Source organism: Aquila chrysaetos, unplaced genomic scaffold (assembly GCF_900496995.4).
Source record: "Aquila chrysaetos chrysaetos unplaced genomic scaffold, bAquChr1.4, whole genome shotgun sequence".
Taxonomy (NCBI): domain Eukaryota; kingdom Metazoa; phylum Chordata; class Aves; order Accipitriformes; family Accipitridae; genus Aquila; species Aquila chrysaetos.
In genome coordinates, this window is record NW_024470382.1 from 37,712 (window position 1) to 64,293 (window position 26,582).

Sequence of the window (26,582 nt, forward strand, 5' to 3'; positions counted from 1 at the left end):
TCTCCACGAGCCAACGGGAGGCACCAGTGGAGCAAAACCACATGCCCATTGGCCACATCATGGGCCCTTCCCAAGTCTTTGTGTTGACAATAGGCGCCAGTCTCTGTGGCCACCACAGAAGGGCTGTAGTAGCCATTGGCTGTGTCATGGACCCTTCCCAAGTCTTTGCATTGGTGATGGGCACCAAAAGGGCCAAACCACATCTCCGTGGCTACCACAGAACAGCTGCGGTAGCTGTCGGCCACGTCCTGAGTCCTCCCCAAGTCTTTGTGTCCACGTTTGTCCCCAGTCCCGTGGCTTTTTACCTACATGGGTTCCCCACAAGCCAACAATGGGCATTGATGGAGCCAAACCATGTCCCCATGGCCACCACAGAAGGACCATAGGGTCACTGGCCTCATCATGGGTCCTCCCCAAGGCTTTACTTTCACAATGAGCACCCATGGGGCCAAACTACATCCCCGTGGCCACCACGGAAGGGTTGTAGCAGCCATTGGCCACATCATGGCTCCTACTTAAGTCTTTATGTTGATGATGGGTGCCAACAGGGCCAACCCATGGGCACGCGGCCATCACAGAACAGCTGTAATAACCACTGACCACATCATGGATCTTCCTGAAGTCTTTGTATTGACGATGGGTGCCAACAGGGACAAACCACGTCCCCATGGCCACCACAGAAGGGCTGTAGCAGCCATTGACCATGTTATGGATCCTCCGTGAATCTTTCTGTTGACGATGGGCATCAGCAGGTCAAACCACATCCCCGTGGTCAGTCACCACAGAAGCACCATCATCTGCTCCACCACCTCCTCCTCTCTCCTTGGGGAGCCCCTCAGAGCCCCCGGTGCATTGCCAGGGCCGGACCGGGCCCCCGCTCAGCTGCGTGGAGGCGGCGGTGGCGAGCGAGGTGGGAGCCGCGGCTGAAGGTCTTGGGGCAGTCGGGGCAGCGGTAGGGCTTCTCACCGGTGTGGGTGCGCTGGTGCTCGAGCAGACGGGCGCTCTCACCAAAGCATTTGCCGCACTGGCCGCACTGGAAGGGCTTCTGGCCGCTGTGGAGACGGCGGTGTTGGCTGAGGTTGGAGCTCCAGCCGAAACGTTTGCCGCAGGCGCTGCACTCGTAGGGTTTCTCGCCGGTGTGGGTGCGCTGGTGCTGCAGGAGGTTGGAGTTCTGGGTGAAGCTCTTGGCGCAGGCGCCGCACTTGTAGGGCTTCTCGCCGGTGTGGGTGCCCAAATGCCGCATCAGGTGCGAGCTCTGCCCAAAGGCCTTGCCGCACTCGGTGCACTTGTAGGGTTTCTGGGTACTCGGGGGGGGCGTGGGGGGCAGCCCCCAGGGCCAGGCCAGGCCGGGTGATGGGGGCAGTGGTGGTGATGTAACCGGGCTCTTGGGGGCATCCGTCTCTGGGGACTTCACGGTGCCTGTGGGGACATGGAGATGGGCATCGCCATGGGGATCCCTAATTGCCCTCCCTGAGCTTCTTAATTGCCCCCAGTATCCCAAATTGATCCCTGGAATGCCCAAATCGCCCCTGAGCTCCCAAATCACCCCTTGATCTCCCAAATCACCCCTCGATCTCCCTCACTGACCCCCCCGCTGGATCTCCCAAATTACTTCCCAAGCCATATGGTGCCCTCTCAGACCCATATCTCATTTGGAGATGGCCAGGAGAAACATGGAGGTCAGGGACGGACCTGGGTTGGAGCAAGGACCCCTCAGAGGCCCTGTGTGTCCCCCCACCCTGGTGGGATGGAGCTGGGGAAGAGACCCAGGGACGTGGTGGGACTCCATCCTTGAAGGTTCTCAGACTTCACTGGGAGGAGCCATGAGGAACCTGGATGAGATGGTCCTGCCTTGATCAGTGTCGGACCCCTCCGCTGTCCCATCATGCTTTGCGGTGCCCCCCCCCCCCGTACCCCCTCCCCAGCTGGGCTCACCTCCATGGGTGCCGGGTACTGTCCCCCCATCCCCGTCCCAGGCATCGGGCGGCTCTTCTGGCTGCTCCATGGTCTGTGGGGAGACACAGGGTGGGTGGGGGAGAGATTTGGGGGGGGGTGTCAGCACCCACCTCCGCTAAAAGAGGACCCAGGCATCCAGAGTGGGAACGGGGCGGGGGGGGGGGGGGCACCCTCTGCTAGGGCTGGAGAGACTGGGGGAGCCCTGGATGGGCTGGGGGGGGGGGGGGGCAACCGGGAGGGGTCCTGGGGGGGGTGGGCACAGGTGGAGGTGGGACAAGGGGGATTTGGGGGGGGGGCACTGGCTATGGGGGTGCACCGAAGGTGAAGGGGGGGCGTGAGGGACCTCTGCACCGGGAAGGGGGGGGGGGCCCAAAACGGGGGGGGGGGGGGGGGACCGGGGCGGCATCGGGGGCTCACTGCGGGGAGGGGGCACAGGACGTGAGAAGGGCACCGGGGGGGGTGGGGGGCACCCGGAGGGTGGGGGGCAGGACTTGGAGGGAGACGGGCAGCAGTGGGGCGGTGCAGGGGGGGCTCCGGGCCGGTCCCGGGGTGTCTTTCCCCGGGGTGCCCCCCCCCACCCCTACCCCCTCACCTAACAGCCGCGGAGCCGCCTCTGCCCCGCGTCCCCGGAAGCGCTCGGGAACCGCTAGGGGCCGCTCCGCACCGCTCGGAGGACCGCGACTCGATGGTGTTAACCCCCTCCGCGCCGCCTTGCCCAAACCCCTTCCAGCCCGGGAGGGGCCCTGCGGTATATTTTGGGGTGCGGGACGTTTTCCCCATTTCGGCAGGTTTTTGCGCCATTTTGGGGCCTCACCCTTCTGTCCCCCAAGGGCTGTGGGGGGTCCCGAGGGGCAGAGTTAAGGGGACAGGGTAGGGGGGGTGTCTCCAGGTCCCCGAGGCTGCACGGGGGCGTCCAGAGCCGAATTTGGGGAGACAGAAGAGGGGGTCCAGAGCCGGAGCGAGGGGTCCGGAGCTGAATTCGGGGGGTGCCCGAGGTGACTCGTGTCCCCACGTGTGTGTGACGAGGCCAGAGCGCTGGTGGTGGCTCCCTGAGGTCCCTGTGGCGACGGGCAGAGTGAAGGGGATTCCCGATGTCCGTGTTTTGGGGTCCTTTGGGGTTCCTGGCAGTGGATTCGGTGACACCCGGCGCCCGTTTCGGTGTCCCCAAGGGCTACTTGTGTCCCCGCTGGTGTGTGACGAGGCCAGAGCGCTGGTGGTGGCTCCCTGAGGTCCCTGTGGCGACGGGCAGAGTGAAGGGGATTCCCGATGTCCGTGTTTTGGGGTCCTTTGGGGTTCCTGGCAGTGGATTCGGTGACACCCGGCGCCCGTTTCGGTGTCCCCAAGGGCTACTTGTGTCCCCGCTGGTGGGTGACGAGGCCGGAGCGTTGGCGGAAACGCTTGCCGCAGCGCGGGCAGGGGAAGGGCTTCTCCCCGGTGTGGATGCGGCGGTGGGCGGCCAGATGAGAGGCGACGGCGAAGGCTTTGCCGCACTCGGCGCAGGCATGGGGCCGCTCGCCAGTGTGACCGCGCCGGTGCAGAGCCAGCGCCGAGCTCTGGCTGAAGCGTTTGCCGCAGTGGGCGCAGGCGAAGGGTCGCTCGCCGGTGTGCACCCGCCGATGCACCGCCAGGTGCGAGGGCACGGCGAAGGCTTTGCCGCAGTCGGCGCAGGCGTGGGGCCGCTCGCCGGTGTGCAGGCGCCGGTGAAGGCCAAGCGCCGAGCTCTGGCTGAAGCGTTTGCCGCAGTGGGCGCAGGCGAAGGGTCGCTCGCCGGTGTGCACCCGCCGGTGCACCGCCAGCCGGGAGCGGGCGCCGAAGGTCTTACCGCAGTCGCCGCAGCGGTGGCCCTCCGGCGCCGGCGGGGACGTGGGGACGCCACGCTGGTGGCAGGCGGCGTCGGTGGCGTCGCGGGTGGGTGGCGTCGGCACCGGGGGTGGTTGAGGAGGGTTGGCGGGGCCGGGAGCTGTGGAGAGAGGGGAGGGTGAGGGGGGGACGGGCTGTGGGGACGCTGGGGACACGCGGTGTGACGTGGGGGACACATGGAGGGACACGCAAAGGGACATGGGGGACACGTGGAGGGACACATGGTGTAACGTGGAGGACGCGGTGTGATGTGGGGGACGTGGAGGGACAAGGGGACACGCAGAGGGACATGGGGACACGTGGTGTGACATGGGGGACATGCATAGGGACACATGGAGGGACATGGGGGACACACGGAGGGACACAGTGTGACATGGGGGACACGTGATGTGATGTGGGGGACATGCAGAGGGACATGGGGGACGTGGTGGTGACATGGGGGCCACACGGAGGGACACACAGTGTGACGTGGGGGACGTGGTGTGACATGGGGCACACATGGAGGGACACACCATGTGACGTGGGGGACATGCAGAGGGGCACACGGAGGGACATGGGGGACACGGAGGGACACACAGTGTGACGTGGGGGACACATGGACACGCAGCGTGACACGGGGACACACAGAGGGACACACAATGTGATGTGGGGAACGCGGTGTGACATGGGGACACATGGAGGGACATGGGGGACACACGGAGATGAGGACATTCAAAGTGACACTGGGACATATGCAGAGTGACATGGGGGACATTCGGAGTGAGATGGGGACATGGGGGGACACGCGGTGTGACATGGGGGACACATGAAGGGACATGGGGGACATTTGGAGTGACATGGGGATGTAGAGGGACACGTGGTGAGACATGGGGGACGTGGAGTGACATGAGGATGCGGGGACAAAGACAAAGTAACATGGGGACAGGTGGAGAGACATTTGGAGTGACATGGGGACACACGTGAAGGAACATGGGGGACATTTGAAGTGACGTGGGGGGACATGTGGTGTGAGAAGGGGGACACATGGAGGAACATGGGGGAGATACACGGGGACACAGAGGACACAGCGCAATGTGAGGGGACACGTGGTGTGACGCATGGGGACACGGAGGGACACACGGAGTCACAGGGGGATGTGGCGTGACGTGAGGGGGACACACGAGAGGACACGGGGACACGGGGGATCTGGGGAGAGACAAGGTGGGGACGTGAGGACATACGGGGACACGAAGGGACTTTGAGAGACCCGAGGACACACGGGGGACACGGTGGGGACACAAGGGGACACCAGGGCATGTGGAGGGACCTGGGGACACACAGAGAGGTGGTGGGGACACAAGGGGATCCCCGAGGGATGTGGTGGGACACGAGGGCACGTGGGGGGACACCGAGGGACACAGCGGGGGGGGGACGACACCGAGGGGGATCCGAGGACCTGCAGGGGACATGGGGGGGGACCCAGGGGACACTGAGGGACCTGGGGACATGGAGGGGGACAGGAGGGGACCCGGGGGACCGGGGGGGGACAGGGGTGCTCACCAGGGGGGACGTGGGGGGGGACGCTGTCCCAGGGCCACCAGCCCCCAGGGGTCCTCGGCCAGGAACATGGTGCCTGCGGGGACACCACCCTCAGCCAGTGCTCCCAGTAACCCCCAGTGCCCTCACAGTGCTCCCAGTAAACCTCCGTGCTCTCCCAGGACCACCCCCTGCCAGTGCTCCCAGTAACTCCCAGTGCTTCCTGTGACTCCCCCCAGTGTTCCCAGTAACCCCCAGCACTTCTGCTTTCCCCCAGTCGACCTTCCCAGCGCTCCCAGTAACTCTGTCCCGGGGCTCCTAGTGCTCCCAGCAACCCTCCTGCAGCACTCCCAGTAATGCCCAGTGATCCCAGTAACCCCCTTGCTGGCCTCCTCAGCGCTCCCAGTTCTCCCCCACAGCAATCCCAGTCCCCCCCCAGCACTCCCAGTACCCCCCCCAGCGCACCCGGTAACTTCTTGGTGCCCTCCAGTGTTCACCTGCCCAGCCTCCCCAGTGCTCCCAGTACCCCCCCCCAGTGCTCCCAGTTCTGGCCCCCAGCACTCCCAGTGACCCCCAGTGTCTACCCCCCCAGCCTCCCCCAGTCCTCCCAGTCCCCCCTTAGCACTCCCAGTCCCTCCCCAGTGCTCTCAGTTCTGCCCCCCCAGCACTCCCAGTGCCCCTCAGTGTCTACCCCCTCAGCCTCCCCAGTCCTCCCAGTCCCCTCTTAGCACTCCCAGTCCCCCCTTAGCACTCCCAATTCTGCCCCCCGGCACTCCCAGTGATCCCCAGCGTCTACCCCCCCAGCCTCCCCAGTCCTCCCAGTCCCCCCTTAGCACTCCCAGTCCCTCCCCAGTGCTCCCAGTTCTGCCCCCCAGCACTCCCAGTGCCCCCCAATGTCTACCCCTTCAGCCTCCCCCAGCCCCTCCCAGTCCCCCCTTAGTGCTCCCAGTTCTGCCCCCCTGGCACTCCCCAGTGACCCCCAGCGTCTACCCCCCCCAGCCTCTCAGTCCCCCCTTAGCACTCCCAGTCCCTCCCCAGTGCTCCCAGTTCTGCCCCCCAGCACTCCCAGTGACCCCCAGTGTCTATCCCGTCAGCCTCCCCGAGCCCCTCCCAGTCCCCCCTTAGTGCTCCCAGTCCCTCCCCAGTGCTCCCAGTGCTCCCCCCACCCCACCCCGCTCCCAGTACCTCGGGCGGGCCCGGCCCCGAGTCGGGCCGAGCTGGCGGCAGCGGCGGGAAAAAGGGGATGGGGGGGGGGGGGGGGCGCGCGCCCCGCCCGCAGCGGGGGGACCGGGGGGGCGGGAGGCACCGAGGTGGGGGGGGACGACCGTGGAGGGACCGGGGTGGACTCGGGGGGAGCAGAGGGTGGCACTGGGGGGGGGGACACACACGAACGGGGCGGGGTGGGGGGGACGGGAGGTACCGGAGGGGCGGTACTGGGGGGGGCCCCGCCCCCCCAGCGGGGTCGGTACCAGGGCCCTGTCGTGGGTGTCCCCACTCCACGTGGGTGCCAGCACCCCAGGGACACCCAGGAGGGATGTCCCCCTCCCCGGGACGTGTCACCACCCTGGGGACACCTAGGAGGGGTGTCACCATGCCGAGGACACCCACGTAGGCATCCCCACCCCAGGGTGGGAGGTGACGCGGTGGCTCAGCACCCATAGGTGTCCCCCATCCTCCCCCAGTAGCTCCCAGTTGGGTGCCACATCCCCATTGGTGTGGGGTGGGGACACCCACGGGTGACATAGGCCCTGGGGACACCTGAGAGGCCCCACTGGGCACCCACAGTGGGGTGGGGAGGGGGAGGACACCCCCTCCCCCTCCATGGGCTGGGAATGGGGGACGGGAAGGGAGCCCCCAAACTGGGAGAGAGGCTCCCAAACTGGGAACAGAGGAGGAGGGGCTGAACAGGGACACCCCACCCACCCCCAAACTGGGAGTGGGGGAAGGGGAAACCCTTCCCAAACTGGGAATGGAAGAGAGGAAAGCCCTCCTCAAACTGGGAATTGGGGAGAGGACGTGTGTGCACCCCCCCAAACTGTGAATAGGGGAGGAAAATAAACCCACAGACCGGGAATGGGGAATTGGGATTCGCCCCCAAACTGGGAATAGGGGAGGGGAAAAGCACCCAAACTGGGAAGGGGGGAGGGGAGAAGCACCCAAACTGGGAATTGGGGAGTGGGAAACCACCCCGAAGTGGGAACAGGGGAAGGGATTCAGACAGACCCCATCTTGTGTCGGGGTAGGCAGGCTCCCCCCAGTCCTACTAGCGGGTCATTAGACAGGTCAAAATTTGGGTGCTTTGGGGTGGGATGGGAGACATTTAGTCCCAGTTTGGCCCAGTTTGCTCCAGTCCACCACCAAACACCTGTATGACCCCCCAGCAACTTTCACCCAGCATCGGCTTTAAATCAACCTCTCCAGCGGCAAGGCTAAGTATTTTCAAGGTGTTTTTACTCACTTGCACATGGCTCTGGGGACCTCAAAGCCCCTTTGGAGACTCTCAGGCTTGTCCTCTGGGGGTGAAATCGGGCATTAAACTGACTGAGAAGCAAAAAGATGGGGCGGAATGAGATGGGTGGGATGAGGAAAGCGCAGGAGGCTTGCGGGTAGCACAGAGGGTGCCAGCTGGGGTCGCTGGGGCAGGATGGATGGCTGAGGGAGCCAAATCGGGGCTGTCTGGGCTAGTCCTGGCATGGTTGAGGTCTAGCTCTGAGGGAGGGCGGTGATTTCAAGGTGACGCCAGGGACCTGGGCCCAGGCCTGGCTCACGCACCACAACCTAGAGCCAGATTCTGGCCTTAGGCCCTTATCCACAACCAGCCCTAACCCTGGGCCTCAACCCAGGCCCAAAGACCAGCCCTTGAGCAGCTCCTTGCCCAGAGCCAGGGCTGAGCTCAGGCCCCAGGCCCAGGCTGACGGCCAAGCCCTGGCACAACCATGCTCAGGGTTGGGACTTGGCCTAAGCAGATGCCCGAGCCTTGCCCCAGGCCTACACCCAGGCCCAGCCCAAGGCCAGACCCACGTCCTGCTCTGGACCCACATCCAGGCCCACCCCTGCACGGTCATCGATACCCGGTCTGCGTCCTTTCCCCATCCCACTCGTGCCCTGAGACACCTTTGCCCCGCGGGAGGGAGGGAGCTCCAGCCCACCGCAGCCGAACCGGAGTGACTCCGGACCGCCTCTGGGGGGAGGGAGATGCTGAGGTACTTGCAAAGGTGATTGGTTTGCTGAGCTGTCGGTCAGAGCCTCTGCCCCGCCTTCCCACGGACTGCGGATGCCGATTGGCTGAGCGCAACGTCCATCTTTAAAAGGCACCTCCGTCCCTGAGGTGATTCGACCGCTGGTTGGTCCAGCGCCTGCCCGCCCTCTTCGCTCCAAGACAACATGCGCCCTCCCAGTCCAGGGGGGGTTGGAGCGCTTGAAAGAAGCGGATTGGATCCATGTGCTGTCAGTCCGCGCTCTCCAGATGTCTATTGGCTTAAAGAGCTGTAGCCTCCACCCACTGAGTGAGCTGATTGGCCCATTCCCCTTTTACTTGGCCCCCGCGCCGCTCACGTGCCGGCGGCTCCTTCCCGCCCCTCTCTCGCTGCCGTCCCGCCTTCGCCTCCCATTGCCTTTCCTCCCTGTCAATCCCAGCTCAGTCCCGCCCCCCTCGGCGCGCAGCGGGCGCTGATTGGCCGCTCCCGGAAGAGGAGGTGGATCTTGCGCGCGCAACCGGGGGGGGCTTGCCAGCCGCCCGGTGAGGGGGCTGAAGGGGGGCAGTGGCCGCCATGTCGGGCCTGGTGGTGGAATCGGTGGACGGCCCCGTCGGGAAACGACCGGACTCGTTAGATTTGCTGGAGCGTTGCGGTGTCTGCCGGGAGCGGCTGAGGGCCGAGAGAGAACCGCGACTGCTGCCCTGCCTCCACTCCGTTTGCCGGGAGTGCCTGAGGGCCGCGCCGGGCCCCGCTGCCGCCCCCCCACCCCCCCGATGGGCTAGGTGAGGTGAAGAGGGGACTGGGGCACCTTAACGGGGGGGAGGGAGGTGTGTTAACCGGGGGCGAGGGAGCCCTATGGGGTCGGGGAGGCGGGGGGGGGGGGGAGAAAGGACAGTGTGAGGCCTAGCTAAAGCGGGGACCGTGCACAGCCGTGGTCGGGAGGGTCGTGCAAGGCTGTAGAGGGGTGGGAGGGTGGTCAACTGCGGCAACGGGACCGGGAGCCGTGCAAGGAGAGGGGAAGGGGAAGAGTGTGTGTGCAAGGTTGGGGAGGGTGTACGGACAGGTAGGGCGGCACAAACGGCCCTATGAGGGTGTGAAGAGGGATCAGGGTGGGCTTGGGCGCCTGTGAGGGCGTTTTGAGGGTGATGTGGGATGGGAGCCGTGCTGAGGGGTGCGAGTGGACCCGTGTGAAGAAGCTGGGGTGCTGTTGACACCCTTGGCTTCTCCAGGGGCTCCCTAAATGGGTTATCATGTGTGGGGCTTTAGCTGCATGTGGAGTAGCCCATGGGGTCTCCCCAAGCTTCCTGTGCTTGGTGGCCTCCTCCCCTTCTCCAGTTTGTCATACTGGGCAGCCCCCAACTGCCCCACGGCTGCTCTGACCCCACCTGGACGTCTGGGTCCTTCCTGCCACGGGGTTGTCCCATCCCGGGGGACGCACTCTGACCCCGTTGCCGGCAGTTGTCTCTGCTGCGGCTCCTCGTCGCCATCTCCGCACCCCTGCACCTCTGCGGGGAGGCTTCTGGGGAGATCAAAAGCGCCACATCCTCTCGTCACCGCCTGCGGGAGATGGCATCTCAACCGTCGCTGCGCTGCCTCCCGTGGTGACGAGGAGGAGGAGGAAGGCTAAGTCAGCGGCTGTTGTGAAGGTGGATGATGGAGCTGAGCAAGAGACAGTGGCTGTGGAGGTTCACGGTGGATATTGGGAGAAATTTCCTTAACTGGCGTTTTGGCTGGAAAAAGCCATCAGTGACCCGAGTCGATGCTGGACCTGCTTCAAGAGCAGGGACCCCCCCCCCCCCCCCCCGAGGTGCTGCGATGACATCGGGGACAGCCCCAGGGCCATGGTGGGGCTCCAGTTTTGGAGGTCTCCAAGATCTGCACATCACTGTCAGTACCCAGGATCTTCTGGTTTCTTCCTTCTCCTCTGGAGCGCTTTAGCAGCCCACCCTGCTAACGAGCTACCCTGTTTTTGCCAGGCATAAGGCACCGTGCGGGTCCATGAGGGGACTCTAGTGACAAATGGTAGTAACCGGGGTTTGGGGTGACCCTGGGCCCCCCCTGACACCCTCCACCACTCCCCTCCCTGCAGTGATCGACTGCCCCATCTGCAAACACCAATGTCACCTGAAGGATGTCGTGGAGAACTACTTTCTGAGGGACAGAGGGGCCGAGGCAGCTGCCACCAGCCAGGAGTCGAGTCAGGTAACACATCGTTAATGCTTAATTAACGATTAATTAGGGTGAAGTGAGCTCCTGGTGGCTGGGTGAGCCCGGTGTCCCCACGCCATGTCTCTTGTCCCCCAGTGCTGCACCAGCTGCGAGGACAATGCGCCGGCCACCAGTTACTGCGTGGAGTGCTCGGAGCCGCTCTGCGAGACCTGCGTGGAGGCCCACCAGCGGGTCAAGTACACCAAGGACCACACGGTCCGGGCCACAGGTCCGTCCTTGTCACCGCGCTGTCACCACCCTTTCCGACGCGATGACCTTGTGGCCGGCGCATCCCTGGGCGCGTCTGGAGGTGCCGCTACGGTGGCTGTGCCTGTCCCACAGGGACACCTACTCTGCCAGCGGGTCCCATTGGGTGCCGGTGATGTCATGGTGACATCACGGTGATCTCGCACTGCATTTCCTGCAGGCAGCGGCAAGGCGAAGGAGGGGGAGCGCGCCGTGTACTGCTCCGTGCACAAGCACGAGCCGCTGGTGCTCTTCTGTGACACGTGCGACACGCTCACCTGCCGTGACTGCCAGCTCAACGCCCACAAGGACCACAAGTGAGTGAGCATCGGCAGTAAACTACGATAAAAATTGATTTTTTTTTTTTTTTTTTTTTTATGGCTAATTATCGCTTGAATCGGTTATCCTGCTCGGTAGCCCTTAAAAACAGTGGTTTGGGGCAAGTTAGATAACTAAACAAATTTATTTATCGACTGAAAAGGTCGTCTGGGCACCTCATCAGTGAGGCCCTGCGGTATCTTAAATGTGCTTTTAGTGAATATCTAAGAAGGTACATAACTAATTAAACTGATTAACAAGTTATTGAAAAAGAACTGAAATTAGCCTGCAGGCTAATTATTCTTGTCAATTAGTTATTGATTTTAAAAATGAAGCTTATTAGTTATTAGTTGGCCAACTACTGAAGGGATTGACCAAGTAGGGCGTTAATTTTGGGTAATTTTTATTTTTAACCAAATAGGCATGTTATGTGATTATTTCCTTTGTTAATTAGCGGACTGGTTGGTTTGAAGGGCTTAAATTACTTTTAGTTTTTAAGGAATTGGAAATATATAATTTGCTAGTCACGAAAAGTCAATTTAATTACATTCTCAGTTATTTCAATTAGCTTGATTTTTTTTTAATTGATTTTTAATTGTTGTGGTTTTTTTAAATAGCCTGTTTTTGCTGTCAGACTGGTTAAATTTCTTAGTTGAATCGATAATTAATTTGATTTGTTATCTGATTATCTGAGTAGGTACCTAGTCAGATTACTTACCTGATTGATTGGTTATATTAAAGGCATTTTTGATGCATAAGATCTAATTCAGTTAGTGTAAGTAACTACTGAAATTAAAGTTTTGTGGCTGATGAGTTTGTTAGCTCAGCCAGCAATTTGACCCAAATTAATTTGATTATTAATGGCTAATGAGGAAGTTAGATAAGTATTGAGCAGGTTAACTCATTCAGGTTGGTTCCTTTCTCCAGTGGCTCCAGGAGTTGGGGGGGCTATTTTGGGCCTCGCGCCATGGGTCGCTGGTGTAGGGGGCTGCACCCGTCGGGGTGTTTTGGGGCTTGCAGCCCCCCCCAGCCCCACTGCAACCCCCTTTCCCCCCTGCCCCCACAGGTACCAGTTTCTGGAGGATGCGGTGAGGAACCAGCGCAAGATGCTGGCGACGCTGGTGAAGCGCCTGGGCGACAAACACGCTAACCTGCAGCGCTCCACCAAGGAAGTGCGCAACTTGTACGTGCCCCATCTGCCCCCCCCCGGGGGGAATTATCTGCCCCTGACAGGGGCATTTACCCCCCCTCACCCCTTCCCTTCTCTGCCGGCAGCATTCGCCAGGTGACGGACGTACAGAAGCGGGTGCAGGTGGATGTGAAGATGGCCATCCTCCAGATCATGAAGGAGCTCAACAAGCGTGGCAAGGTGCTGGTGAGCGATGCCCAGGTGAGCCGGGTGGTGATGCGGTGCCAGCCAGCGTTTTCCCTGTCACCGTCCCTCTGCCCTGAGGTGGCGTTGTCCCTCTCCTCGCAGAGGGTGACGGAGGGGCAGCAGGAGAAGCTGGAGCGGCAGCACTGGGCCATGACCAAGCTGCAGCGGCACCAGGAACACATCCTCCGCTTCGCCTCCTGGGCCCTGGAGAGCGACAACAGCACTGCTCTGCTGCTCTCCAAGAAGCTGGTGAGCTGCCAAGGGGCCCAACCCCCCTCTCAGACCCCCCCCTAAACCCATCACCTTGGGCAGGGAACCCCCTGGGACGGATAGTTGGGGGCCATTGGTTCCCCTGTCACTGTGACTCTGCTGTCTTGGACTGGCGGGGAAGCGGGTGCTGGAGAGTGAAGCCAAGCCCCAGGCTGTGCTGTGTCTTGGCCTGGGGTCTGGCTTCCTCTAGGTTCCCTGTTTTGGAGGGACATCAGGTGAAGTGGGGTCAGAAGACGGTCTTCTGAGGGTTGGTTTGCCCCCAACTCCCCCTCAGCTTCCCCGGAGTGCCCCGTGTCCCCTGCTGCCTCCCCATCGTTGTCCCCAGGGTGCTTTAGTGGGGTCCCTAGGATATGCTGGGTCCTCTGGGGGTTCCCATGCTGTAATGGGAGCCCGCCAGCCAGGGGGTTATCCGCAGCAGGTCCCCTCAGAGTCCCTGTGATGTGACGGGTGCCACCAGGGTGCCACATCAGGTTCCCTTGGGGTCCTGCAGTAGGTCCCATTGCAGTCCCCGTGGTGTTATGGGTCCTGCAGCAGGTCCCCTTGGGGTCCCTGTAGCATGGTGGCTGCCCCAGGGTGGTGCCACGTGTCCCCTCAGGGTCCCTGGGACACAGTGGGTGCACCAGGGTGCTGTCCCCTGTCCCCTCAAGGTCACCGTGATGTGATGGGTGCCCTCGGGGTGCTGCCACATGTCTCTTCAGGGTCCCTATGGTGTGGTGAATGCCCTTGTGGTGCTGAAACATGTCTCCTTGGGGACCCCTCGATGTGACAGCTGCCCCTGGGGCACTGCCACATGTCCCCTCGGGGTCCCTGTGATGTGACAAGTGTCCCCAGGGTGCTGCCATGTGTCTCCTTGGGGTCCCTGAGTTGTGACAGCTGTCCATGGGGCACTGCCATGTGTCTTCTTGGGGTCCCTGTGATATGATGGGTGTCTCTGGGGTGCTGCCACGTGTCCCCTTGGAGTCCCTGCATTGTGATAGCTGTCCCTGGGGCACTGCCGCGTGTCCCCTTGGGGTCCCTGTGATGTGACAAGTGTCCCTGGGGTGCTGTCATGCATCCTGTCAGGGTCCCCACGATATGATGGGTGTCTCTGGGATGCTGCCACGTATCCCCTTGGGCTCCCCACGTTGTGACACCCACCTCTGGGATGCTGTCACACGCATCCACCCCAAGGTCCCTGCGTTGTGACAAGCACCCCCCTGCAATCCCCCTCCCAGATCTGCTTCCAGCTCCACCGTGCCCTCAAGATGATCGTGGACCCCGTGGAGCCGCAGGGTGACATGAAGTTCCAGTGGGACCTTAACGCCTGGACCAAGAGTGCTGAGAGCTTTGGTGAGGCCTCGGGGAGGGGACACCCCTGGGGACACCAGGGCCCCCCTCCGACACGCCTCGCCTCCCTCGCAGGCACCATCATCTCAGAGCGGAGCCTCCCCCCGCCATCCCTCAGCCCCCAGCTACCGGCTGCCAGCCCCCGTGGCCCCAGCCCTGCAGCAGGTGCCTTGCAGGTACCTCCAGGGGGGCAGAGGGGTGTGTTTTTTTGAGGGGTCCCGCACCCATGGGTGCCCCGTAGTAATGGACACCCCCCCCATCTCTCTTCTCCAGGGGCCCCTGCAAGCCACAGTGGTGAGCAAAGGGCAATACGCTCCCAGTCCCCTCCTGCAGCCCCCCACAGGACCCCAAATAGGAGCTGAGGAGGGGCAGGGGACCCCCGGCGTCCCACAGAGCGGTGGGTTGGGGCTGGGGATGCCCACCCTGCCTCAGTTTCCCCTGGGGACAGAGGGGCTGGGCTGCCCCGAACTGTCCCCCCCGCACCTTTACCCGCAGACGGCCGAGGGCCCCGAGGACATGGCTGCAGTCACAGAGCTTGGTGAGTGGGGGGTGACACGGGGCGGGGGGGCCCTGGTGGGGAGGGAGGAAGAGGAGGAGGATGAGGTGGGGAGGAAGGCCCCTGATGTGGGTTTTTCTCAGCAGCCAACGGCCCCCCTGAAGCTGCTGTCACAGGAGTGAAGAGGTGAGCGTGGGGGGAACCCCTTGTCCCTAGGGATCTGCTGGCCCTTGTCACCCTGTGCCTTGGGGGGTGGCTTTGGACCCCCCCCCCCCCCACGTAGCTGTCCTGTGTCACCCCATACCCAGGACCCCTGTCACACTGTCCCCAGGGGTGACTTGGACAGCACTGTCCGTTGTCACCCCCTACCTGGGACCTCCTTTCCTTGTCACCCCACACCAGGGACCCTGTCCCTTGTCACCCCATGTCCGGGGGTGGCAGGGACACCCTCTCACCCCGTACTTGGGGTTCCCCATGCCCTTGTCACCTCATACCCAGAGGTGGCCACAATCCCCCGTGTCTCCTGTCACTCCATACCCAGGCATGGAGGACAGGGGACAGGGCCACCGTGTCCCTGTCCATCGTCCCTGAGTAGTGGGGCTCCATCCCAGGAGGTCTCCTAGCTGGGAGGAACCCAATTTTGGGGCTTGGGAGGCTGCTTGGGGCCCCCCAAGGTGTTCTGACGACCCTCATTATACAGGAGAGCACATGTTAATCCTCCTGAGGAGGAGGAGAAGTTCGTTAAGAAGCTGGTCATTAAGCGGTAATGATGAGGGCTTGGTGGTGGGGGTGAGGGGGGAGTTAAGGCACCTCCATTCTGACAGCGAGTTGAGGGGGTGGAAGATGGAGCCCCCGGCCTGGGGTGACCCTGTCCCTTGTGCCTGGGGACAACCAGGACAGCCCTTACCCTTGTCCTCCGGTACCCACAGGTGACCAGGACTTCCTTGTCACCCTGTACCCCACGCTCCCCTGACCCTTGTCACCTCTGTCCAGGGGCAACTGTGAGCTCCCCCCCCCCCCCCCCCCATCCCTTGTCACCCCCTTTCCTGAGGGTCCCTTGTCTGGGATGTCCTTGTCCCCTGTCACTCTGTTTCTGGGGTCTGTCCCCCCCTTCTTGTCCCCTGTACCAGGGAATGGCTGGGTCCCTGTGTGCCAGGGGGTGGCCAGGACCCCCCTGTCCCTTGTCACCCTGTACCCAATGCTCCTCTGACCCTTGTCACTCTGTTCCTGGGGTCCCCCCCATCTTGTCCCCCTGTGCCAGGGGCTGGCCAGGGTCCCCCCATCCCTTGTTCCCTTTGTAGTGTGGGGTCACTGGGGGCCCTCCCTGTTGGCACCCCCCTCCTGAAGGGACCAGGGACTGCCAACACCCCAAACCCCAAGGAAATCTACCCAGGAGAGTTGAGGGGGCTCCCCAAAATCCTGACACCCCCCCATGCCCCCCAGGAGCCGCCCCCCCGGGGGCCCGGTGAGCACCCTCCTCCGCAAGGTGCCGCGGGTCAGCCTGGAGCGGCTGGACCTGGATCTGTCGGGGGCGGCGCAGCCCCCCGTCTTCCGCGTCTTCCCCGGCACTTCGGCCGAGGATTTCAGCCTCATCGTCATCGAGCGGGGGGCGCAGCCGCGGCTCCCCGTCCCCTTCACTGTCAAGGTGGGTGTCCCTCTGTCTGTCCCCACTGCTCTCCCCATCTGTCTGTCTCACCCCTTTCTCTCCCCTTGCAGGTGGAGCAGCAGGAGGCGGCCATCGGGGATACCCAGGACACCAAGCCGGTGGGGCTGCTTCCCGAGCACCCTGGGGTGCTGGGACCCCCTGGAGCCTCGTTGGGGCTGGGATCAGCCCCCCCAGGAGCCCCCCCTATCCCCGGGGTCTCCTGTTGCCGTGTCTGCTGCCAGGCCGGTGCCGTGGTGATGTGTGACCTCTGCGAGCGCTGCTACCACCTCGATTGTCACCTCCCTGCCCTCCAGGAGGTCCCCAGGTACGTCTGGTCCCTGGGATCCACTGGGCAGCCTGGGATCTGCTGCCCCATGTCACCTCCCCGGGTCCCCCTACGTCCCTGGGATCCACTGATCTCTTGTCCCCGAGGGTCGCTGCTCCCCCTGTCCCCTTGGGGATCCTCTGGCACTGCTTGATCCCCCAGGATCTGCTGCTGTCCCCTGGGATCCCCCTTGCTGGGGGTTACTGCCCCTTGGCATCGTGGGCATGGGGAGGATCTTGGGGATCTGCTGCTCCCCGGATCTTCAGGGATCACCCAGAGCCACCAGAACTTTGGGGTCGGTTGATCTCTCGCAGGATCTACTTGTCTCCCGTTGAATCTACTGCTTCCTTGTCCCAGGGCAGGGGTGGAATTGCTGCCACCCCTCCTGATTCCTTGGTGGGGGATCCTTTGGTGCCACTAGATTCCTTGAGTGATCACTGGCCTCTGGGATCCACCTGCTCTCCCACTTCAGATCCAGTTCTTCCCCAACCCAGAGGTCCTTGGCTACTGCTGGAGCTTTGGGAGCTGCTTGACCCTAGTCCACGTCTCTCGTTTGGGATCTGCTGATGTCTTTTGGGATCCACTGATCCCTCTTCTGAAGGAGTTGCTGCCACCCAGGTTTTCTGGTCCCTGGTTGCTACTGGATCCCCAGGATTTGCTGTTTGGGTTGTTTTTTGTTTTTTCTTTTTTTTTCCTTGGGATCTTCCATCCCCATGGACCAGGCCAGCTCTCTCAGATCCACACAGGGACCACCTCATGATCCCTGGAGATCCGGTCTTGATCCTTGTGGAGGTCCGGCTGTTGACCACAGAGCCCTGGGGGGCTGCTTTCAGCTATCCATAGAGGGAGGGATCCATCTCTCAAGCCCAGATCCTCTGGGATCTCCTGGCTCTCATCTGCATTAGGATCTACCTGTTAATCCCAAATCCTGTGGGAACCCGTGGTGTCTGAGCCCCATGGGGCTCTACTCCTCCATCCCTGACCCTCCTGGATCCCTTGTAGGTCCTCAGTCCACCTGGGGACCTACACAGCAACTCGGATCCCTTGGGGATCTACTCCTCTGAGCATTGATCTTGGACCAGTTGGGACCTCTTTGATCCCCGGGGAGCTGGTATCCCCCTCTCCATTGCGGACCCCACCCCATGAACCTTGGCTGCTTGGCCCTGATCCGTGTGGGAATTGCCCTGCTGATCCAAAATCTTGTGGGATCCACTGTCCCTGATCCCCGTGGCTGCCCATCTCCTTGATCCCAGACACCTGGGGACCTCTGGGCCCCAGTCCCGGGGGCGGGGGGGGGGGGCTCTGCCCACACCATGGGGAACAAGCTGAGCGGGAGACACCTGATCCCTCAACCCGATCCCTTTGCTCGATCCCACAGCCCCGAGTGGAGATGTTTGCTGTGCCAGGACCTGCCACCCCCCAGCGAGGACGTCGCCGACGGCTTTGAGGAGGGGCTGCCCCACAAACTCTGCCCCCAGGACCAGCAGGTATGTATGGGGGGTGTGTGTGTGTGTGTTTTGGGGGGAGATCAGGGGATCCGGTGGTGCATGAAGGGATCGAGGGATCTCTTTACATCCCTGCAGAAATGTGAGTACGTGCTGCTGGAGCTGCTTTGCCACGAGCCCTGCCGGCCCCTCCACCGCCTCTCCAGCTCCCCGGTGAGTCCCGTGGCGCAGGGGCAGGGGATCCAAGGAAGGTGGGGGGGGGGGGTAGGAATCCCTCGCACCCCCCTGGGGATCCCTCGCACCCCCCGGGGATCCCTCACACCCCTCTCCCCAGGAGCACCACGACGCCATCGACCTGACCCTCATCCGTGCCAAGCTGCAGCAGAAGCTCACCCCCTACTACCGCTGCCCCGAGGAGTTCGCCCACGACGTCTGGAGGATGATCCGGCAATTCAGCCGCCTCACCGAGGTGCCGGGTGCCCCCCGGGTGGGTTTCTGGGGGGCCGGGGGTGCGTATCCAGCCCCCCCCTCATCCCTATTTCCCCCCACCGCCTCGTCTCCCCAGGACAAGGCGGACGTTCAGTCCATCCTGGGCTTGCAGCGGTTCTTCGAGGCCCGGCTCAGCGCCGCCTTCGGTGACCGCAAGTTCTCTTCTGCCCTCCTCCTCAAACCCGTCATCCCCCTGGATGAGGCCGAAGGCTCCCCAGCCCCCCCCGCCGGCCCTCTGGGGCCCTGATGCCCTCCCTGGGTGGGGGGGGGGGGAGGATAGCGGGGCTGGATCCTGCCCCGGTGCCCCCAAAGACCGTGAGGAGGGACGGGGTGGGGGGTGTCCCTGTCCCTACCTCACCCCCCACCCACAGCGGCTGTCCCCGTCCCCCCCCCGTGGGGGTGTCCCCATCTAGCAGAGAAATAAAGCCATGGTCTCGGCCTCCTGGATCTCCTCCCTTGTCTCGGGGCTGGATCCAGCCCCTCAGCCCCCCCATTTTTGCCTTCTCCTGATGGCCCCCCCCCCCCCTTCCCCTGTGAGGCTGGAGAGGGGCTGAAGCTAGACTGGGAGCTGCTGGGAGGGTTGTTGCTGGTCATACTGGGTCCTGCGAGGGGAGAGACCGGTCCCAGTATGGTCCCGCTGGAGGTTTTGGCGGGGGAGAGGGGGAAACTGGTCCCAATAGGGCCCCTCCTTCCGCCCCCACCCCGTGGCTGATAAGGGAACAACGCCCCCGATAAAGATGGCGGCGCCCACGAGAAAGATGGCGGCGCCCACTGGGGGATAGTAAAGGCCCTCTCACCGGCACCCGTACCGCAGGGCTGGGCCACTGGCTCAAGCTCCTCCCCCTTGCCAGGATTGGTTGGTGGAAGTGGGGAGGAATCCGGAAAGAGCCGAAGACTTCCGGAAAGAGCCGAGTTTCGAGGAGGAGGGTGTGGGGCGGGACTTCCGGGAATAGCCGACGCTTTCTGGTGAGACCCGAAGGGAGCGGGGAGGGGAGGAGAGGGCGGTGCCGGAAAGAGCCGAACCGTTTCCGAAAGGAGCCGAAAGCCCTCCGAAGGGGAGCCGAAGGCGGCCAACCCCCTCTCCTTCCGGAGAAACCCGAGGCCTCTCTCCGGAAAAAGCCGAACCGGCGGTTTTTTTTTTCCGGAAAGAGCCGACGCTGTTCGGGAAAGAACTTAGCAGCAGTCGGCGCTTTCCGGAGAGACCCGAGGCGGGGCGGGACTCATCGAACCCACCCCCTTTCCGGAAGAACCCGAAGCGTCTCCGGAAAGAGCCGAAAGCTCTTCCGGAAAGAGCCGAAGCGGCGGCGGACGACCGCCTCCCCGGAACGAGTCGTTCTTCTTCCCGGAAAAAGCCGAAGCGCTGTTCGGCTCCCGCCCGAGCCCTCTCCGAAAAACCCCGAAGCGTCTCCGAATCCCCCGCCCCCTTCCGGAGAGCCCCGAAGCTCCTTCCGGAGAGTCCCGAAGCATTTCCGGAAGTTGCCGAGCGGCGCCGGTCGTCGCCGATCCTCCGTCGCCTCAGAACCTCCGTCGTTCTCCGGCTCCCCCGCCGTCCGCCCCCCCTTTTCCCCGCCGGGGGGGGGCCCAGCCCGGCTCCCGCCGCCGCCGGGCCCGGTCCGGCCCCCTCCCCGCCGGCCCCCGGCCCGGTTCGGCCCGGCAGGATGATCAAGCTCTTCTCGCTGAAGCAACAGAAGAAGGAGGAGGAATCGGCGGGCGGCACCAAGGGCACCAGCAAAAAGGCCTCGGCCGCCCAGCTCCGCATCCAGAAAGGTGACCGGCCCCCCCCCAACACCCCCCAGCCTTCCCCGGTACCCGTCGGGACCGGACCGGCCGTTTGGGGGGGGGGGGGGGGCTGGGCCTAATGAGGCCCAACGGGAGGGGAGCGGGGCCCGGTGGGGCCTAAGCGGGGAGCACGTACTGGTCCCGGTATGGCCCCGGTGGGGGGGAATGTACTGGTCCCAGTAAGGCCCCAGTGGGGGGCAAGGTACTGGTCCCAGTAAGGCCCCGGTGGGGGGCAAGGTACTGGTCCCAGTAAGGCCCCGGTGGGGGGCAAGGTACTGGTCCCAGTAAGGCCCCGGTGGGGGGCAATGTACTGGTCCCAGTAAGGCCCCGGTGGGGGGCAATGTACTGGTCCCAGTAAAGCCCCGGTGGGGGGCCATGTACTGGTCCCAGTAAAGCCCCGGTGGGGGGCCATGTACTGGTCCCAGTAAAGCCCCGGTGGGGGGCCATGTACTGGTCCCAGTAAAGCCCCGGTGTGGGGGGCCATGTACTGGTCCCAGTAAAGCCCCGGTGGGGGGCCATGTACTGGTCCCAGTAAAGCCCCGGTGGGGGGCGATGTACTGGTCCTAGTAGGGCTACATACTGGTCCCAGTAAAGCCCCGGTGGGGGGGGAATGTACTGGTCCCAGTAAGGCCCCAGTGGGGGGGAATGTACTGGTCCTAGTAGGGCTACATACTGATCCCAGTAAAGCCCCGGTGGGGGGGAATGTACTGGTCCCAGTAAGGCCCTGGTGGGGGGCAGTGTACTGGTCCTAGTAGGGCTACATACTGGTCCCAGTAAAGCCCTGGTGGGGGGGAATGTACTGGTCCCAGTAAGGCCGCGGTGGGGGGCAGTGTACTGGTCCCAGTAAGGCCCTGGTGGGGGGAATGTACTGGTCCCAGTAGGGCTCTGGTGGGGGGCATTGTACTGGCCCCCAGTAGGGCCACACTGGGTCTGGGATGACCCAGCCTGGAGTGTGGGCTCGGGGTGGCCCCAGCCCCGTGTCCGTGTCCCCCTCTAACTCACCTCTGTGTCCCCGGGTGTCACCCGTGTGTGTCCCCCCCCCCAGACATCAACGAGCTGAACCTGCCCAAGACGTGTGAGATCGACTTCTCCGACCAGGACGACCTGCTGCACTTCCGCCTCCTCATCTGCCCTGACGAGGTGGGGTCCCCTGTCACCCCCCCTGTCCCCTTGTCACCCTCTTGGGTGTCCCCCCCACTTCCCAAATCCTGCCCCCAGGGGCCTATGTCCCACCCTGGAATCCCCCGTTCCTTTTGTCCCCTCCTGTCCCCGTGTGTCCTCCTGGCTCTCCGCATCCCCCACCTGCTCCCTGTCTCTTCTCCCTGTCCCCTCATGTCATTTCGGGGTCCCTACCCATCCCTGCGCTGTCCTCGTGTCCCCACTGGGGCCTCCCGTTCCCCTCTGTCACCCCTGTGTCCCCTCCGAAGACCTTCGTGTCCTTTGGGGTTCCCCTGTGCCCCCCCCCCTCTTTCCCTACGGGTCTTGCCCATTTCCCCATCCTTCCCCTGTCCCCCTCTTTGTCCCTACTTGTCCCTTGGGGTCCCCCCGATGTCCCTTGTGTCCCCTCCGTGTCCCCACCCCTGGTGACGTCTGTCTCTCCCACAGGGCTTCTACAAGGGAGGGAAATTCGTCTTCAGTTTTAAGGTCAGTCCTGCACCTGGAGTAGGGGGGGAATTCCGTGGCCACTGACACCCATCCTGGGGCCACCGAGATGGGACCGATGGCCACGTGGCTGCTCCCGGGGCTGGGGGTGGCAGCAGTGGGGTGGTGGCCACCAAGGTGGGACATGCAGCCACCAGGGTGGGACCCACAGTCATGAACTTGTCTTATGGGTGGGAGCAGGAGGCAGGCGGCCGCTGAAACCTGACCTGTGGCCACTAGAAGATGACCAGCCATGACTTGTGGCCACCATATGGGTTGGGATTGGGATCAGGGGTTGGTGGCCACCAAGATGTGACCGGTAGCCAAGTGTCCACCCTGTGGGTTGGGGTAGGGGCTGGTGGCCACCAAGACATGACTAGTGGCCATGTGTCTGCTCTGTATTGGAGGTGGGGTGGGGGGACTTGGCCACCAAGACATGACCAGGCTGCATGTCTGTCTCTGTGGCTTGATGATGGGACCTGGGGGTTGGTGACCACTAAGATGTGACTGTTGGCTGCATCTGTTGTGTGATTTGAGGTAGGGACAAGAAACTGGTGGCCACCAAGATGTGACCTGTGGCCACCGAGACGTGACAAGCAGCCATGTGTCCTCATTGAGGGTTGGGGGCAGGGTCTAGAGGCTGGTGGCCACAGGCCAGCACCGTGAAACCAGTGACCACCAAGACATGACTAGAAACCAGGTGTCCACACTGTGGATTGGGGTGGGGGCTAGTGGCCACCAAGACGTGGCCGGTGGCCACAAGGGGGGGGGGCCGAGCCGTGACACTGTCCCCACTCCCCCCACCCCTTCCCAGGTCGGCCAGGGCTACCCCCACGACCCACCGAAGGTGAAGTGTGAGACGATGGTTTATCACCCCAACATCGACCTGGAGGGCAACGTCTGCCTCAACATCCTCAGGTGGGCCACTGCCACCTCCGAGGTGGCCACTGCCCCATCCAAGGTGGCCACTGCCGTATCTGGGGTGGCCACAGTTGGATCTAGGTCCCCATCTGCCCCCGGATACCCGGCAGGGTGGGACAAGGGGGCAAACGGTTGCCCTGTGCACCTTGAGTGTGGGCACAGGGTGGCCCCAGTCACCTTGGGGTGGCCACGGCCACTGCTGTGGTGTCCCCAGTGTCCCCCCTGACACCCGGCTCTGTCCCCAGAGAGGACTGGAAGCCCGTCCTGACGATAAACTCCATCATCTACGGCCTGCAGTACCTCTTCCTGGTGAGTACCGCTGGGGTACAAGCCCCTGTGGGTGGGGGGCACCCATCGTGGCTCTGGGGTGGCCCTTGGGGGGCAGCCGGTGGCCTTGGGACACATCCTGGGGGCCCTTGGTGGCCTTGGGACACCCTGAGAAGGCACCCGGTGGCCTTGGGACATGTCCTGGGTGCACCCGGTGGCCTTGGGACAACCTGAGGAAGCACCTGGTGGCCTTGGGACATGTCCTGGGTGCACCCGGTGGCCTTGGGACACGTCCAAGGCACCTTTGGTGGCCCTGGGACAATCTGAGGAGGCACCTGGTGGCCTTGGGACATGTCCTGGGTGCACCCGGTGGCTTTGGGACAACCTGAGGGGGCACCCGGTGGCCTTGGGACATGTCCTGGGTGCACCCGGTGGCCTTGGGACACATCCAAGGCACCTTTGGTGGCCCTGGGACAACCTGAGGAGGCACCCAGTGGCCTTGGGACATGTCCTGGGTGCACCCAGTGGCCTTGGGACAACCTGAGGAAGCACCCGGTGGCCTTGGGACATGTCCTGGGTGCACCCGGTGGCCTTGGGACACGTCCAAGGCACCTTTGGTGGCCCTGGGACAATCTGAGGAGGCACCCAGTGGCCTTGGGACATGTCCTGGGTGCACCCGGTGGCCTTGGGACAACCTGAGGGGGCACCCGGTGGCCTTGGGACATGTCCTGGGTCCACCTGGTGGCCTTGGGACAACCTGAGGGGGCACCCAGTGGCCTTGGGACATGTCCTGGGTGCACCCGGTGGCCTTGGGACACGTCCAAGGCACCTTTGGTGGCCCTGGGACAATCTGAGGAGGAACCCGGTGGCCTTGGGACACGTCCAAGGCACCCGGTGGCCTTGGGACACCCTGAGGAGGCACCCAGTGGCCTTGGGACATGTCCTGGGTGCCCTTGGTGGCCTTGGGAGAACCCAAGGTGGCACCTGGTGACCTTGGGACACCTCCTGGGCGCACCCGGTGGCCTTGGGACACCTTTTGGGGGCACCCAGTGATGCTTAATCACCCCAAAGGGGCCCCCAGTGACCTGATGACACCCCGAGGTGGCACCCTGTGGTCCAGGCACACCCTGAGGTGGCCCATGGTGGCCCCCCCATGGCCTGTCCCATGAGGACACTTGGTCACTTCACGGGGACACCGGGTGGTTCTAGGTCATCCCAGACTGTCCCCAACCCCAGTGCCACCATGGGGACCCCCCCCCCCCCCCCCGCCTTTAATACCCCAGAGGGGGTGGGATAAGGGGGCGGTTTTCTGCCCTGGGGGGGTATGTGGGGGTGTCAAAGGGGATATGGGGGGGGCTTAGGGGTCCGGGGGGGCATCAGGAGGTATTGGGGGGGGTATCGGGGCAGTTGTTGGGGGGTTAATTTGTGCTGGGGGGGGTATTGGGGTGCTGGGGGGGGGCATTAAGGAGCCCCAAGGGGTACCAGGGGGCTGTTGGGGAGACCCCGGGGCAGGTAAAGAGCCCCAGGGGGGTATTGGGGGGGTGTTAAGGTGTAGGGGGGGGCAGAAAGGAGTCCTGGGGGGTGTTGGGGGGGGCATTAAGGGATATGGGGGGGCAGAAAGGAGTCCTGGGGGGTATTGGGGGGGGCATTAAGGGATATGGGGGGGCAGAAAGGAGTCCTGGGGGGGCAGAAAGGAGTCCTGGGGGGTGTTGGGGGGGGGCATTAAGGGATATGGGGGGCAGAAAGGAGTCCTGGGGGGTGTTGGGGGAGGCATTAAGGGATATGGGGGGGGCAGAAAGGAGTCCTGGGGGGGCAGAAAGGAGTCCTGGGGGGTGTTGGGGGGGGGGCATTAAGGGATATGGGGGGGGCAGAAAGGAGTCCCAGAGAGTATTCGGGGGGCATTAAGGAGTCCCAGGGATATTGGGGGGGGCACTTAGGAGTATGGGGGGGGGCACTTAGGAGTACGGGGGGGGGCACTAAGGAGTCCCAGGAAGTTTGGGGGGGGGGGGGGGGGGCAAACTAAGGCCCCCCAGCACCACCCAGGAAGCCCCCAAATCCCCATCCCAGCGTGGTCGCTACTAATCTCCCCCCCTGGAAATGCCCGAAAACTTCCGACACTGGGGGGGGCGGGCGACACTTAAAGGATAATAGCACCCGCCCCCCCCCAAAATAATAAATTGGGGGGGTCCTGTGTCATTCCCCCCCCCCCAGGAGCCGAACCCCGAGGACCCCCTGAACAAGGAGGCGGCGGAGGTGCTGCAGAGCAACCGGCGTCTCTTCGAGCAGAACGTCCAGCGTTCCCTGCGGGGGGGCTACGTGGGGGCCACCTACTTCGAGCGTTGCCTCAAGTAGCCCCACCCTGACCCCCACCCTGACCCCCCCCCCACCCTGACCCCCCCTCCCCCTTTTTCCTTCCCCGCCCCCCCCTATTTATTGCCCCCCCCGGGGGCGGGGGGGGCCCCCCCCCTCCTTTTTCTGGCCCCCCCCCCCCCCCCCCCCCCCGAGCTGCTCTTGCGGGTGATTAAAGGGCGACGGTAACGAGCGGTGGAGACCCCCCCCCCCCCTCATTACTTCTCTGTGTGGGGGGGGTGGTCTTACTGGTTAAACTGGGATGGGGGGGGTGTTTCCAGTTGGGCCCAGTTTGGCTGGTGCGCCCCATTCCTGCTCCAGGGAGGTTGGTGTTTCCAGTTACTGGTGTCATGGTTCCCAGTATGGCCAATTCCTAATCCCAGTGTGCCCAGTATCCCCAGTTCCCTTCCTTAGGGCCCCAGTGTGCCCAGTTGCCTGCTGTAGGGCTCCCACTATGCCCAGTTCCCAATCCCAGTGTGCTCAGTATGACTGGTTGCCTTCCCTGGGGCTCCCAGTGTGCTCAGTTCCCAGTCCCAGTGTGCCTAGTATGCCCAGTTCCCAGTCTCCAGTGTGCCCAGTATGCCCAGTTCCCTTTTCTAGGGCTCCCAGTATGCCCAGTTGCCTGCCTTAGGGCTCCCAGTGTGCCCGGTTCCCAGTCCCAGTGTGCCCAGTATGCCTGGCTCCCCTCCCTAGGGCTCCCAGTGTGCTCAGTTCCCAGTTTGCCCAGTTCCCTTCCTCATGGCTTCCAGTATGGCCAGGTCTCACTCCCAGTATGCCCAGTTGCCTGCCCCAGGGCTCCCACTATGCCCAGTTCCTAATCCCAGTGTGCCCAGTACAATCAGCTCCCTCTCCCAGGCCTCCCACTATGCCCAGTTCCTAATCCCAGTGTGCCCAGTATACCCAGCTCCTGGTCCCAGGGCTCCCTGTGTGCACGGTTTCTCCTGTCCCCCGTAC

The 26,582-nt window shown here is 63.4% G+C and overlaps 3 protein-coding genes across 3 annotated transcripts; 2 read left to right on the forward strand and 1 right to left on the reverse strand.

The window, feature by feature from the left end:
- Positions 1-611: 611 nt before the first annotated feature.
- On the reverse strand, positions 612-9,103 carry LOC115337805 (zinc finger protein 271-like). The gene is made up of 6 exons (XM_030006209.2): positions 9,047-9,103; positions 5,356-5,815; positions 3,306-3,916; positions 2,771-3,127; positions 1,936-2,008; positions 612-1,419 (listed from the first exon to the last, which is right to left on the reverse strand). Exons 1-6 carry the CDS (start codon positions 9,101-9,103, stop codon positions 836-838), a joined length of 2,142 nt encoding a protein of 713 aa, XP_029862069.1. The 3' UTR covers positions 612-835.
- TRIM28 (tripartite motif containing 28) lies at positions 9,033-19,110 on the forward strand. The gene is given in 18 exon segments (XM_041121773.1): positions 9,033-9,315; positions 10,618-10,730; positions 10,833-10,965; positions 11,164-11,299; positions 12,367-12,483; positions 12,576-12,690; positions 12,778-12,924; positions 14,160-14,274; positions 14,347-14,447; positions 14,545-14,809; positions 14,911-14,953; positions 15,468-15,530; positions 16,211-16,412; positions 16,484-16,737; positions 18,116-18,224; positions 18,321-18,395; positions 18,517-18,651; positions 18,748-19,110. Coding segments are annotated over 18 exon segments (2,508 nt in total). The 5' UTR covers positions 9,033-9,101; the 3' UTR covers positions 18,919-19,110.
- Positions 19,111-19,675: 565 nt separating this feature from the next.
- On the forward strand, positions 19,676-25,821 carry UBE2M (ubiquitin conjugating enzyme E2 M). The gene is made up of 6 exons (XM_030006226.2): positions 19,676-20,438; positions 21,496-21,590; positions 22,056-22,094; positions 22,906-23,009; positions 23,258-23,321; positions 25,491-25,821. The coding sequence occupies exons 1-6, from the start codon at positions 20,330-20,332 to the stop codon at positions 25,629-25,631; spliced, it is 552 nt and encodes a 183-aa protein (XP_029862086.1). The 5' UTR covers positions 19,676-20,329; the 3' UTR covers positions 25,632-25,821.
- Positions 25,822-26,582: the final 761 nt, after the last annotated feature.

What these genes read in the sequence shown, in the direction of transcription:
- LOC115337805 (XM_030006209.2), bottom strand. Translation starts at nt 9,103, where the DNA reads ATGGCGGCCACTGCCCCCCTTCAGCCCCCTCACCGGGCGGCTGGCAAG. An exon ending in CCCACCAGCGGGGACACAAG is followed by an intron (nt 3,128 to 3,305) that starts TAGCCCTTGGGG and finishes GGACACAAGTAG; the next exon opens with CCCTTGGGGACACCGAAACG. An exon ending in AGTACCCGGCACCCATGGAG is followed by an intron (nt 1,420 to 1,935) that starts GTGAGCCCAGCT and finishes ATGTCCCCACAG; the next exon opens with GCACCGTGAAGTCCCCAGAG.
- UBE2M (XM_030006226.2), top strand. Translation starts at nt 20,330, where the DNA reads ATGATCAAGCTCTTCTCGCTGAAGCAACAGAAGAAGGAGGAGGAATCG. An exon ending in AATTCGTCTTCAGTTTTAAG is followed by an intron (nt 22,095 to 22,905) that starts GTCAGTCCTGCA and finishes ACCCCTTCCCAG; the next exon opens with GTCGGCCAGGGCTACCCCCA. An exon ending in GCCTGCAGTACCTCTTCCTG is followed by an intron (nt 23,322 to 25,490) that starts GTGAGTACCGCT and finishes CCCCCCCCCCAG; the next exon opens with GAGCCGAACCCCGAGGACCC.